This window comes from Sinohyriopsis cumingii, chromosome 9 (genome assembly GCF_028554795.1).
Source record: "Sinohyriopsis cumingii isolate HCF-2022 chromosome 9, ASM2855479v2, whole genome shotgun sequence".
Classification (NCBI taxonomy): Eukaryota; Metazoa; Mollusca; class Bivalvia; order Unionida; family Unionidae; genus Sinohyriopsis; species Sinohyriopsis cumingii.
The window spans coordinates 38,515,325-38,530,376 of record NC_142969.1 but is presented as its reverse complement, the minus strand read 5'-3'; the positions used below and the strand labels follow the sequence as shown (position 1 = coordinate 38,530,376).

The 15,052-nt window shown below is 33.7% G+C and overlaps 1 protein-coding gene across 1 annotated transcript; it reads left to right on the top strand.

Annotated features, from left to right (window-relative positions):
- Window positions 1-10,209: 10,209 nt before the first annotated feature.
- Window positions 10,210-11,844, top strand: LOC149791583 (beta-1,3-galactosyltransferase 5-like). The gene has a single exon (XM_089969452.1). The coding sequence runs from the start codon at window positions 10,210-10,212 to the stop codon at window positions 11,257-11,259; it is 1,050 nt and encodes a 349-aa protein (XP_089825578.1). The 3' UTR covers window positions 11,260-11,844.
- Window positions 11,845-15,052: the final 3,208 nt, after the last annotated feature.

Below are 15,052 nucleotides of genomic sequence, written 5' to 3'. Positions count from 1 at the left end.
GATGACCCCATACAGTCCACGTCATGTTAATCTATTGGCAAATGTTAGTCCCCGAATGATCCCCACTACTTCGATAACAAGTACAAAAGTTTTGACAAAAAATGTTCATCGACCCATGGTACATCCGTGCGCTTCAATGAACACCCTTTGATAGAAGTTTCGTGGCGCAGACTATACAGCATTACATAAACAAGTTGTGTATATCATTTTTTCAAATCAAACTACTTTGGTTTGTTGTTGATGGACATACCTCTGTAAGAACCTCTTCGTCAGTTAATAATGGTTTTCATTGTTTTTATTCTAAGGTAAGTTGGTTTGAATTTCTCATAGGTGAATGATTAACACTCTCTGGAAAAATATGCTCAGTTCAGCCCACTAGATGATTCAGGTAATTGCGTCAGTAGGTCATTACTTTTTCAATTACTGCCCATGTAGTTTTCAATGAGAAAGCTTATCTTTCTTGCACCAGTATTTGTTGTTCTAACCATGTGACGGAGAAATCTCGCCCTTTTGCTGTCTTAACATTTATTGTCTCGACCTTTCTCATTAAGAATACTGAAACTGGATCTTTTTTAATAAACATATTGACACAGATCAAGCCTTAACACCGCCTGCATAATGAATTGGTTACGGAAAGCTTTGTAGTTATTCCGCATAAGCATCTTAGAAACAGTGTCGAAATCTGTCATTTTGATAGGTATGTCAATCTGTCATTGTTCCCAAAACTGCAATATACTGTCCCTGCATTTAGCATGCTAAACAATCATAGTTTTTGGAAATAGTTCTAATTCTTTGGAGATCTATATTATTGGCCAAGATTTTGTGTGATATTTTAAGCTGCACTAATCTAAGATTTAAACGTTTGTTTTCATTTTTTAGCAGAAACAGTGCTGCCAGTCGGTATATTCTAAAGTGCCAAAACTCAGAATTCCGTTTCCTTCCTTGGCATTCCATTGCTTCCAATCACTGTAAGAAATTAATCTAAATAGAAAATCTATTTGTAAAATTATCAAAACGTATCGAGAACAATCTTTATTTGCAAAATCAATCGCAAATCTAATACCTTTCTGAAACCATGTTTTGTAACACAACACTTTTGTACCTATTGCAAGTTAAATATTAAACGATATGTATGGCTCTAAAACTCTTCAGCTGGGACCATTTTGAATGATATAATAAGTTAGAAATATGCTTCATAACGCTTTTTCTTTCAGATCCTTTCTGAGTTATCAAACACTTCCAAATGAAATGTACTTCTCTGTATTTTAGAATTTTTTTCCATTTTGACTTATGAGACAACAATCTTCTAAACCATATTAATTTCAAATCATTTAAAAAATTAAATATACTTTAATCATAATTATTCCAACAACATGAAAATCCTTCAAGGCAATATTTCATTTCATTTTGTCCCTGGACTAAGGCCATACAAACTTGCAAAATAGTGTATGTAATTTATCGACGATAAAAGGTGATTCGTTTTGGATACGGGTGAAGTTTATAGAGACAATTAAGACTTAAATTTCTTTCCAAATTCTTTTTAAAACTCTACTCTTCTGAAAAATAACTCGGTACAACCACAATTGAGTTTATATTCACTACAATATTGTTTGTTTCTATATGTTCTTTTTCCGATAATAACTAACTTTTTTCTATCAGTATTTATACTTAGACCAGAACATTTGGAATATTGATATAAATGGCATAACACAGACCAGATATTTCCCTGAATTATCAATAGCAAGTGATGTATCATCTGCATACTGAGATAGCATCATATACAGACTGAGATAGTATCATGTGCAAACTGAGATGGTATCATGTGCATACTGAGATAGTATCATGTGCATACTGAGATAGCATCATGTGTATACTGAGATAGTATGATATGCATACTGAGACAGTATCATGTGCACACTGAGAGAGTATTATGTGCATACTGAGACAGTATTATCTGCCTACTCAGATAGTATCATCTGCATACTGAGATAGTAGCATCTGCATACTGAGATATTATAATCTGCATATTGAGATAATATCATCTGTATACTGAGATAGTATCATCTGCATACTCAGATAATATCATCTGCATACTGAGATAATATCATCTGTATACTGAGATAGTATTACGAGCTTTGGATAAGTCCAGCATAAGTCCAACATATAATGTTACATTACAATAGCATGTAATGAAACAATTGCAATTTTTTTTTTAAAAAAAATGCAAATTAAATATACATAACAATAGTATCATATGCATCCTGAGATAGTAATGCAACTTTCAATACATGGAAATTTATTCGGGAGTGAAAAGACCTTCATTTTGAAATGTGCTGCTTAGATTTCTCAGCTTTAGTCATACATCAAATAACTCCTTCATTCTGTGCGGAACAAAATTTCACCACGTTCAAAACCTGCAGTCTCTTGAAACTGTCTAATATCTTTCCGAAAAAATGCATAAATTCTACCTTGAATCCAACAGATCCTGGGAATTCTAAATAGGGACTTTTTGTAGAATATTTGAGGCTTCTGTATGTGATATAAGACCGTTTAAGAACGTATGGATACTTAATTATTTAAAAAAGACATGATTAACCTAACGCTTATTATATAAAATCGTAATTTGGCTTCATTGCAAAAAAATCGTTCAGATTCTGTTAAGAATGCCACTGCTTTTAACAAAGGTTGGCTTCATCTTACATATGTAAATGTTTAGTTCCTAAATTACAGAAACATTTTGTCACGTTCTCTCCTTCTTCATCCACAGAATCTAACTTTAATACACATTCCGATCATCTGTTTGTTCTTCATATCTTTAAGGCCCTTTTCCCCTTCAGTTTTTATACTTCAATCACACCATTTCTCTCTTCTAATATGATTCTACATGCAGTTAGCTGATTTCCCTGTTGATGTTGAGTTGATTTGTATTCGTATAAGATGGATCTGAAACTGTTGTTCCTCTAATTAAGACCAGCTAATGGTATATTATCAGATAAATGTATATTATCCGATAAATGTATATTATCAAAAGTTTCTAACTGATCTGCGTATCCATGCTGATGTTTAATTTTAAGGATATCCTCTTTTATTTTTTAACATATTTTGAGTCTTTTAATAATCAATTTTTAAACTTCCAAAAGGGTTTTCATTTAGCTTCCTTTAGGAAAACCGTTTTTTAAAAAAGAATGTTCAATCCTATATCCTGGTTCAACATTTACGTTTTTGTTATTGCAAATACACATTTCGAAACAATAAGAAAACCGGCCTAGATTGTTTTGCTGGAGTATTTATCTTATAAGTACATACGCGGATACCTATACACGAAATCGTGGGAAAATACTTATCTTCATAAATGGATACACTTATATACATTTAACAGCTCCAAGATATTGATCTGCAGCTCTAGTAGCTATTGTTACGCATATCCGACTTAATATATATTTGTTTTAATTCAAATGTTTGTTTGTCAGCTTTGAATTTTTTGTAATTATTTTTCTTACACGTGACTGTAATGTAAATTGATTCACTGGAGATGATATTTTTCCAGAAAATTGGTTGACCTGAATCATTCTTTCATAAACACTAGGCGTTGGCCTGGATGCTGACCTTGATTCCAAATTAGTAAACAAAGTTCTATTTTTATTTTTAAGTGATTGGTTGTTGTCAAGGTCATGATGGGGCTTTGGGTTTAAGATGTAAACAACTTTTTTATTTTTTATTTCTTAGAAAAAATGATTGGTTTTCGTCAGGGTCATTTTTGGTGTACGTGACACAAACACGATCACGTGTCCCCCTCCTTTTATTTCGCAATTCTAGTTTTTCCATATCTACGCATTTGTTAGTTTTAATAGAGATGTGTAGAGAGAACTTTCTCAGTTTTCGGACTTTTACACTCGGTATCAAGTTGTTTTCTTTGTTGTACCATATTTTTAAGTTAATTATCTTCAGATCATTTAGATTTCAAAAGGATTAATTCTTTATTCTCCGGAAATATTTGTTTACCAATTTTATTCTGATTTCCAACACAGGAGTATTATTTACAAGGAACTGTAAATGACAACATTGTATAGGATACGGCTTACGTCATCGCCTTCCATCTTGGATTCTTCGTTGGGACTCGAACTTGAATTCAGTAGAACATTTTATTATTAGGACTTTTGCAATTTAATTCGTGGATTATTCTTGTATTATTTTTGGATTTGATTCCTGAAACCGTAAGTTCGTATTTGTTCATTTTTACAGAATTTTTTCAGGGACATAAATTTTTTGTTAAATTTTAAAAAGCTTGTTGTTTTCACTCTTTCTGTGTTACTGCTTATTCGAGCCTAAACACGTAACACTATTCATAATCTTTACAGAGATTAAATTCAGCTTCAAACACTGTATTGCTTGCCACCCAAACAGTGACAAATCAACAACAACAGTGAGATGGTTTTTGGTGCAGGCTCTACCATGATATTGCTTGTTTTGTCCTTCTCTCTTGTTGTTTCTGTTGATCGAATAGACTGTCATCACAGATGAGAGAGAGAGAGAGAGAGAGAGAGAGAGAGAAAGGGGGGGGGGGAGAGAGGGAGAGAGAGATCTGTATCAGTGTAAACTCCAACAAAACTATCAAGCTGACAGACCAATCAACCTAGTGAGGATAAGAGAGAGAGAGAGAGAGAGAGGGAGAGGGACCTTAAACATTTTTGAAACTTAAAACTGCTTTGCTTACAACCGTATTATCGGCAAACGAAAGATTTAGAAAATGAAGCATCATAAAGAAAATGGCAATCATGTGCACCCTAGCAGAGTAATTTACAAGAGAGCGTGTCGTCTAGACAAACTTTGGCAACTTTATATCACTGGTATTGCATAACATTGTTAATAAATTCCATGGAAAGTGTATTCATACCATTATTACCACCCTAATTCCTCATCGTTACTTTAAGTTCAAATTCAAGATTTCATTCTACTCAAATGCTCCCCCCCCCCGATTTCGACCTATTTCTTTGTATCTGAAGGCATGAGAGAGAGAGAGAGAGAGAGAGAGAGAGAGAGAGAGAGAGAGAGAAATGGGATTTCGGTGATATTATGTTACATGTCGAACTCATATAGAAACCGGGAATTATTTCTGTTCTTGCTATTTTCTTATATTAAGCATGATTAAAGTGGAAATGCATCACTGACCTAGGGAATATTAAAGAAATAGTCTATTGTCGAAACCATTGTAAATGCTTAGTCATGCGCCAAATTTATGTAACTGTGAATGATATAGCATAATCTGCCATGTGTGTAAGCGTAGGTAATTACTTTCAAAATTAGAAATAAGGTACGTCTGCTTGAAATAGCCCTTACCAATCTACCTCGAGTGTCACGGTAGGTAATAAAAAAGTAATTTTCTTTCGAGTCATTTTTTAAATAGCACATTAAAGAGAGCAAGACTTTTGATATTTATTTTCGGCCTTTCATATGACTGGATTTACTGCTATCCATTCGTTTGTCAGTTTATTCTTCAGTGTTTTTGTTTGAGGTACAAAAAAGACGTATGGAGTTATAAATAGTATTTGTTCGGCCTTGTATATATACAGCATTATTTCCCTTGTGCCCTCAAAGTTATGATGGTCAGAGTATGCATGATATCTGATAAAAGAAGATATTTTAATTATTTTTTTATATCTTTAAATTTTAACAATCAAACAGTGTGGTGGTAAAACTAATGTAGAGAGAAAAAAAACATTTATGACATGTCTGTATTTAAAATATCATCTTTTGATAATACAATCATTTTAGTCATATATATATATATCTCAAGTTTGTTTTATTTTTATACAAAGAGTTATAAAGTTTATCATCTTCGAAGGTTCTGCTACTCATAATTATACACCAATCATTTTTATTTGTCATCACTTCATGAAAAACAAATGTGTACATATAAGACTTGTAGAAGTAACCCTTAATATAATCATATACTCAAAATAGAGTATATTAACGTCAAGTTAGAGTGAATTAACATCAATATAGAGTGTATTAACATCAACATAGAGTGTATTAACATCAAAATAGAGTGTATTAACATGCATTGAATTGATGAAAGTTAAATGTATATGCTCAGTTTTGAAGCATATTAAAATTTGAAGAAATAACCTTTTACCTAAAGAAATACACAGAAATGACATGCATTTACTAGCGATTGTATATTATATTTTATCTTTACATCTGTGCAGAATGTTTGTCTGTATGTACCATTTTCAAAAGTTTAATTAGTATGTGTGCGCGTGTTGTTTTATAAAATAGATAGTTTTGAAGTCACATTTTACTTTTCTCATCACATACTAAGAGAATAAAACACGAAAATAATTTTCAGTATTGCTTCCTTTAAAATGAGCAAACACTTAGGCACGTGTCTGTATTAGTGCGTGTTTACTTTTTCTAATGATCTGCATATAATTATAAATGCAAATATTCTTTACGTTGTTATCAAAACTGAGATTGCGTGTTGATATTTTTCTAAAAATAGATTGATTTTAAACTTATATTTTACTTTTGCTGATCATATCCAGTTTAATACTACGCATTTATTTTACACTAGTCCAGGCATTAGTGGATATTCGAAGAAAAATAATTTTGATAATTCACTGAAGTGAATACCGTTATTGTGGTTTTTAAAATAATACTTCAGTCAATAGCCAGTGATAACAATTTAAGGAAAGTATTTCATCAGCCATGTTGTTATTCCTTGGCTTAGTGGTAAGGCTACCAGTCACGCAGAAGTACCGTGTCCGGATACAACAATTTAATTGTTGTGCTTATTTCGTTTGAAACTGGAACGCTTATGATGCTATTCATGTACGAATATACAAAACACAGCCGAATACAAAGGCAAACAGCTAACACAATCGTGCGAGGTGCCATACAAAATCTGCTGTTTTAGTCTGTTATACACTACACCTAGCCATGAAGATTAAACTTAACATAAAAAGAAAAATTACTTCCAAGTGAATAAAAGAAATAGCTCATTTCATGGTGAAACACTCCAGTATTTCCGCTCGTTGCTTCACCTGAACTCAGGTTTTCAAACACTGAGTGAAATTTATCCATTATTCGCTCGATGCAAGGAAATGTCATCTGATAATTTTATCTGACCGTCGCCTCTGATAATTTTAAATGACCGTCGGTTTCTTTCTTTATATTGAAATCAAAATGACAATGTGGATGATGTGTGATTTTCTCTTCGTTTTTATATTAAAAATTTTATCCGTGAATATACAATTACATAATCCTAATACAAATACCATTTTTCACTTGAAAGGTTTTTCTTGAAATTATGAATATTATTTGGAGATTAAAGGATTAATCCAAGAGTATTAAAATCTTCCTTTAATTGTTTTAGCAGTGCAAGGCATCAAAGACATCATTTTAGCCACGTTTTTAGACTATTATTTGGATAGCAATCCAGTATAAATCTGACTTGCTCATCTAAGTTCCATTCGCCTCTCTGAACCTCTACCTTTCGTGCCACTTCTTCCTTCGTTTTCTTTTATGTATATTTTTGTCACCTGTATCACGAAGTATATCTATAGCACGATTTCAAACCGCATATGCATTACTCACTGTATCTTGCAGCTTGGGCATACATATTTATTCAGTTGGGCATACAAATTTCTACAGCTGGGCATACCAATTTCTACAGTTTGAGCATACAAGTTTATACAGTTTGGGCATGCAAATTTATTCAGCTCGGGTGTAGAAATTTCTGCAATTCGAGCATACAAGTTCCTACAGCTTAGGCATACAAATTTCTACATTTTGGGTAAACAAATTTCTACATTTTGGGTAAACAAATTTCTACATTTTGGGTAAACAAATTTCTACAGTTGGGCATACGAATTTCTACTGCTTGGGCATACAAATTTATACAGCGTTGGCTTGGCTAGTCTTGCTCAGTTGCTGCCGTAAAGTTAACATACAAATTTCAGTTTCCTCCGTCATGTCCAGGTTTTGTAACTGTCAGTGTTTAATTTATAGGGAAATGTAAAACCTACAAATCCATGATATAATGTTTGTAATTATTCTAATTGTGAGAGTACTGCTGGGAAATCAGTTCAAGAGTAGATTTTGTAAGATGACGATGTATTCTTTATTGTATATTAATTAATTCATTTTAAAAGATACACGTGATGCTGAAAAGTCTTACTCTTCTAGCGATATTGGGAAGATGGGAATGAGACAATATAAATCTATTATTGGTGCATCACGGTTATTAAAATTTACAACAAATATTTAATATTTAATAGTCTAGTTTTTAAAACAATTTTCTATTCATACGATGCTTATAAACTTTTATCCAAATATAAAACATACGAGTCGAGTACATACCCAAATTGTGACGTTTTGTGACTACCAAACCAGGCTTGAAAAGTGCATTTCTATTTCACTGATGTATGAAGACAGACATCCGAATATCCCCCAAAATAGTCAACCAATGTGTTCTTTACTTTCATTGACGGCCACTAATTTTGCAGGAACAACAATGGGTCCCTTTTTATTTTACAGAATATGTTCAGAATTCAAGCTCTGGGCTTTTTATTTAAGCTAAGATGACGGGAATGATCTATATTGTCATCACAACGAATATTCCGATACGAACCGAATACATGCTATGAATATTCGAATAGTAGAATGAGGTGTCGTTTCAGCACTTCTGCTAGCAGTCGGGGAATGATTCAGTCGAGCAAATTAAATGGTATGCTTGAATGGGTTGATTTCCATTGAGCAGAGTAGATGTTATGCTGGACTGGTTTGCTAGCATATAGGGAATGATTTCCATTGAACATTGTAGATGGAATGCTAGACTGGGTTGCTAGCACACGTGTAATGATTTCCATTGAGCAGAGGAGATGGAATGCTGGACTGGATTGCTAGCATATAGGGAATGATTTTCATTGAACATTGTAGATGGTATGCTAGAGTGAGTTGCTAGCACACGGGTAATGATTTCCACTGAGCAGAGATGGAATTCTAGACTGGGTTGCTAGCATATAGGGAATCATTTCCATTGAACATTGTAGATGGAATGCTAGACTGGGTTGCTAGCACACGGGTAATGGTTTCCATTGAGCAGAGGAGATGGAATGCTAGACTGGGTGGCTAGCATATAGGGAATTATTTCCATTGAGTAGAATAGAAGGAATGCTAACATTGGTTGCTAGCATATAAGGAATGATTTCCATTGAGAAGTGTAGATACAACACTAGATTGGGTTGGTATCATATGGGTAAAGATTTCCATTGAGTAGAGTAGGTGTAATGCTAGACTGGATTGCTGGCATATATTAAATAATCTTAAAGATCTAAGTAGATAGAATGCCAGACCGGTTTGCTAGCATATACAGAATGATTAAGTAGATCAGAGTAGATCGAAAACAAGATTGGGTTGGTAGGATATCATATTGATGTTCATGATTATTGTAAAGTCAAGCACTAATATGATGTGTGTCATTGTATATAAATAAATACGAGCAAAGTTGCACTTACACACAAGGATGTTGCAAAATATTTATAGTAGATTTGAAGAGGCTACAATAATCAGTTTTCCAATTTGCATGTATCTTGTCAAGAGATAGCAACATACCCATTTGCAAAGGTTTTCAAGTTTTGTAATTATTTAAAACAAAGCGAAAACACTATTCTTTTTTAAAATATATATATATATATATATATATATATATATATATATATATATATATATATATATATATATATATTCATATGCACTTTGCTTTTATCTTGAATTATGCTAATCCTAATTATAACTGCTTTGATGTCGGTGAAAGATTAGTTGTAATGAATAACACAATTTTTAATGTAATTTTATCGTCTGTTATCCAGGTATGTTAGGATCATTAAAAACCATGGGTGACATTCGTAATGCAAACTATTTATAGTATATCGATCAATACTTTGATATGGTGGCAATACAAAAAGTCTATTAATGCTTATTATGGTATTAGTTCAGTGGGGTGAGATGGTGGGAATAGACTATAACATTATTATTATTATTATTATTATTATTAATTTCAGGCAATTCATTGGGAGAGCCAGAAGAATGAATAAACAAAGACCATTCTTTCTAGTTTTGTGCATGGTGGGTATATTGCTTATCCTGTCCAATGCAACTTTTCTTACTAGAAACGTCTATCAGAGTCTTGCAGGGAGAAGTGTCGCTGAAATGAATAAAACAGATTTTGGGATACCTCACAGCGTTCCATCCGCAGATACCTTACAGAACAATCCTAGAATCGAAATTACAAAAACGGATCACAATGGTTCAACAGTAGAAACCCTCATGACCAAATCTAGGAAAGAAACTATCCAAAGCCTTTATGGAAAGTCATGGGATTCCATTATCACTCCTTACCCGACACAATTTCTCATAGATGGCAAGAATATATGTAATGTATCATCTCCACCATTTTTGCTTATCTTTGTACTTTCGTTACCCAAGAATACAGAGGAAAGACAAGCAATAAGGGAAACTTGGGGAAGTGTTGTCAAGGGACACAAGGAATCTTTCAATGTTTCTGCCAAAATGATGTTTATACTTGGGCAAATGGGAGATGAAATCACACAACAAAAAGCTTTACAAGAAGAGAGTGATAAGCATAAGGACATTGTACAGGTAGATCTCATCGAGTCGAGATACAACCTAACTAGAAAAATGATGAGTGGACTAAAATGGATCAAAACGTATTGCAATTCCGTCAAGTACATTCTTAAATCTGATGACGATACGTTCATAAATGCAGCCAGATTATCTGAGTATTTATTGAAGGATCCAAATATCAACAATATAACCATCCACGGCTGGGTATATACTCGTGGCCTTGTACGGAGAGAAGGAAAATATAGGATAAAAGTTGAAGAATATCCCAAATCAGTATTTCCTCATTTGACATCTGGAACGGCATATATCCTGCCCTTTAACGTCATACCTGATATGTTGGACGTAGCGGAACGATTGCCATACTGTCCAGTAGATGACGCGTTTATGACAGGAGTGTTGCGAACTATTTTGAATTTAAAGATACAACATTCAGCGGTTTTCACCCATATGGATGAAAAGAAAATCAACCCATGCAGATTTTATTCTAAACTTTCTGTCACAAACATTTCTCCTAAGTGTATGTATTTATTGTGGAACCTGACTACACAAGCCGAAAGTTTTAACTGTAAACGAAGGAATTTGTTCAATAAGAATATTTGTCCCATATTTAGATGAAAGTGACAGAATTCTCTCTTGTGTTACTGAAATGTCTTTGAAAAGGAGATAATTGTATCTACACCAAGTCCAGATGTATCTATACACAGTTCAGATTTACCTACACATAATGTGGATTTACGTATACACAGTCCGGATTTAGCTACACACAGTCTGGATTTGGTCTACATAGAGTGAACATGTTGCTTATTTTTTTCTTCTGAAATTTTTGTTGTTGTCAGTTTGAACTTTCCACGTTAATGCCATGGGTTTTCTCTGTGAAGCCCATTCGCCATACCGGTTTATTCTGTCGTGAATTCTACGCCTTAGCGTTTGCAATGTTCTTGAGGGAATTCCCACCCAAACTGAACTTTTTGTGACTTCCTAAGAGAAGTTGCCACAACGTACAGTAGCTTCGTGTGTGTGTTTTCATATATGACATACTCGTTCTCTTTATACGTTTCATCCAATCATTTCAGAACGGTGCACGAACTACCTTGACAAATTTTGTCCTAATTTCAATTTCACAAATATTTCAAGTGCTAAAAATCGAATCTGCATATTTCGCTTAAATTTATTGTATTACTATCTAACGATAAAGGGATATGTCTGCAAGTTTGCACAGCCTGGGATAAGCCATTCATCTACAATCGATAAAAAATTTATATAGATAGTGTACGCGTGTGTGTGTGCGTGTGTGTTTGCATTTTTAACGTGGCGTTAACAATGTCAGTCATAACGTTGTGATGTCTGCAGCGTGACAGTTGATATTGATATCTAACACTGGGGCATCATGCCGAAAAAATGTGGCATCATATTCCACCCAGTCACAGTATCCTGTCACCAGGACGACCAGTCTAAACAATGACTTTTTAATGTTGAGTGCCAACCGAGGTTGCTGCTAGTACCATTTTTATAAGTAAATGGTGTTACTCGGCTGTGGTTCGAACCCGAAACCTCCCTCATCCGATGCGGATGTCCTTACCACTTACGTGATATCAGCCTTTAAAATACAAGTCAATATCAATATAGGTGTGGGGCTGATTTATCGGCCTAAACGTAAAGCATGACAGTTATTTCTAATTCTAGTATACAGAATAGATCATTTCCTATTAAAAACTAAGACAGAGGCGGGTACTTTGTATGGTCTTAACCTGTATTTCAGTTCTGAAGACAGAATAGTTGCTTTTGCGTTTAATTAAAGGTGACATGAATAAAGTAGACAAAATTAATTTATTCTTACTTCGAGTCTAGAATTAGGAAGACCAATATTATACATGTTTGCCTCAAAAACCGCTGGTGGTAGGATTTCAGCATGCTAAGAGCTATAGACCCCGTATTTAACTGTACGAAATTAACATAATTTATGGAATGTTTCGTTTATTTGCCATAGTTGGTCAACAGGTTTCGTAATAAATCTTACAATTATATAAATCACAATCGTCCCAGCTTCTAATTGTAGATTTTTTTAGTTTAAGAGAGCCTCCTTTACATGTAATATCACTTCAGGTAACAATGCATGTAATTCAAATGTCTTGCTTTTAATATTTCTCGACTAAATTTATATATCAGTTTTATCAGTGCGTTAATATTTTTGGAGGTGGATTAAAGTATGCTATCAAAAAAATACGCTAGATTGTTTGTGATTGTCAGCAAAATTAAAATTTCTGTTTTGAATTTTAGTGCACGAAAAAGGTGATCTACTGTGATAGCATTGCCATACCATTTTTGAATCGTTTGTTAATCTACGTTCAGTATATAGTCCGGTTTCGTAAGTATAATTTGATGAATCCGCCAGTGATCTATCCTCAGCGAGTAGCCTATATCGTTAGAAAATACACTAAATGATAACGGACCTAAATCAGAGCACTGTTGTACGCCAGCCGGAACATTTGGTTACTAAATACATTGACAAAATCTGTTTGAAGTTAATCACCAATTATTAGGAGTGCTATCAAGGCCATGTGACTTTAAATAATTATGTATTAGGCTTTGAAGCCAAATACGAGCGAATGCTGTGGAAACATTGCAAAACATCACATACATGTCATCCTTATTTTCAAGCACGGGTACAAATATTATAGTACACACCTGTGAGCTGAATTACTATTGAGTTGAGGAGGAAATGAGGATCGATAATTGGATCATTTGAGTGACGGTGATCATTATGATAATTAAAAATAATACTTTCCATATTTTTTTCCAACATAACTTGATAGTGAAATAGAGATGCAATTTTACGAATCGCTGGTACTTCTTTTCAATACACTGGCATTACTTGTGCGGTTTTCTATCGGGTTGGGAAAGAACATAAAACATAAAACAGAAAATGGCTAAATTGTGAGCAAAATTTGCCACGACATCATTGCTATCATAACACGTTTATAAATTAATTGTGCAATCAATGTTGGTAAAAGATCATTATCTTGTTTTCAAAATTTGATTTTAGCAGGACTTTCTCCATATCATAAGAAGCTACTAATGACAGTAGGAGTCACGATGTCTCAGTGATTCACCGGATGAACTTGTGGTTAAAAATGTGATGGTTCGATTCCATATTTAAAGCAGTTTAACTCCAATTCCCTCCATAGTCAATTACCAACATTTGTTGCTGTACCCCTTGGAAACATCGATGGGCCCCAAACACTTTATATAAGTGAAATTCAGGGCGGGGGAGGGGTGAGCCGCAAGCCCTACCGTAGCCGTACAGTACGAAACCAAATTATCGAGTTTTTGCATTCCTTACCATTAACAGTTAGTAATGTATTGACCTTACATGTGTTACAGCACTTGCCTTCTACTCACTGAATAGACGATACAAGTCCAGTATTTGTTATTACTGGGTTTTATTGTGCATTGAGGGTGATAAGTGGAGGATGATACATTTCTCCTGTTTTGTTACACCCTTATCAAACGGGACAAAGGTCAAGTCACATTTTTCTTGAAGCAAAAGAATCATCAGGCACTTTTCTTAATGCAATGCCATGACCAGTACCCTTCAGAAGCTCCAGTGGAATGACCAGCACTAATATGCTGTTCATACTATGTTGTTTATGCAGACAAGTAGCACACTAACCAATCAGAAAGTTACTTACCACTTGTCATACAATATAACAACCCAGCATGAACAGTAATCAGGATAGCTTCATTGCTCAGAGTGAACAAAACTCAACAGGTAATCCTGGTTCAAGGTTGCCTAATTTGCTTAATATGTGTAAAATGAGAATAACACAATAACTGCAACCGATGACTTTATTTTACTCATCAATGAACCTTAATGACATAAAATAATAAAATACATACTTCTGCCTAATTAAACATGAATATATATAAAATTATAAAATATATGCTCCTGCAATACATATATTAAAACATGTTGTGGTGACCATTCATTTACTGATAGTTTTATTTTAATTCTTATCAGTCACTTCTATGTAGTAAGCATAAGTTTAAACACTTAAAATTATGTATTGCTGAATATTTAATGAACTATTGTGCTGAAGTGTAAATATACAACGGTTATTTCTTTATGAATCTTTTTGTAATTGTGATGTGCACCAGAACACGAGCGATACACTATTACACAGTCTGTGAAACACTACAGTATGAGAAATTCTGAAATTGAGCAAAGTGCTATTAACACAGAGCGAGATGGTCAGTGTTCTTAAGTCTTGACATCTACAAACCCAAAAGTGGCAAACATCTTTGTTTAAAGAAAATATAAATTTACCTATATTTGATATAATAAAATCATGTGGACATTTTAAGAATATGTAATTTATATGTAAATATTTTTATAGAATTATCCATAACT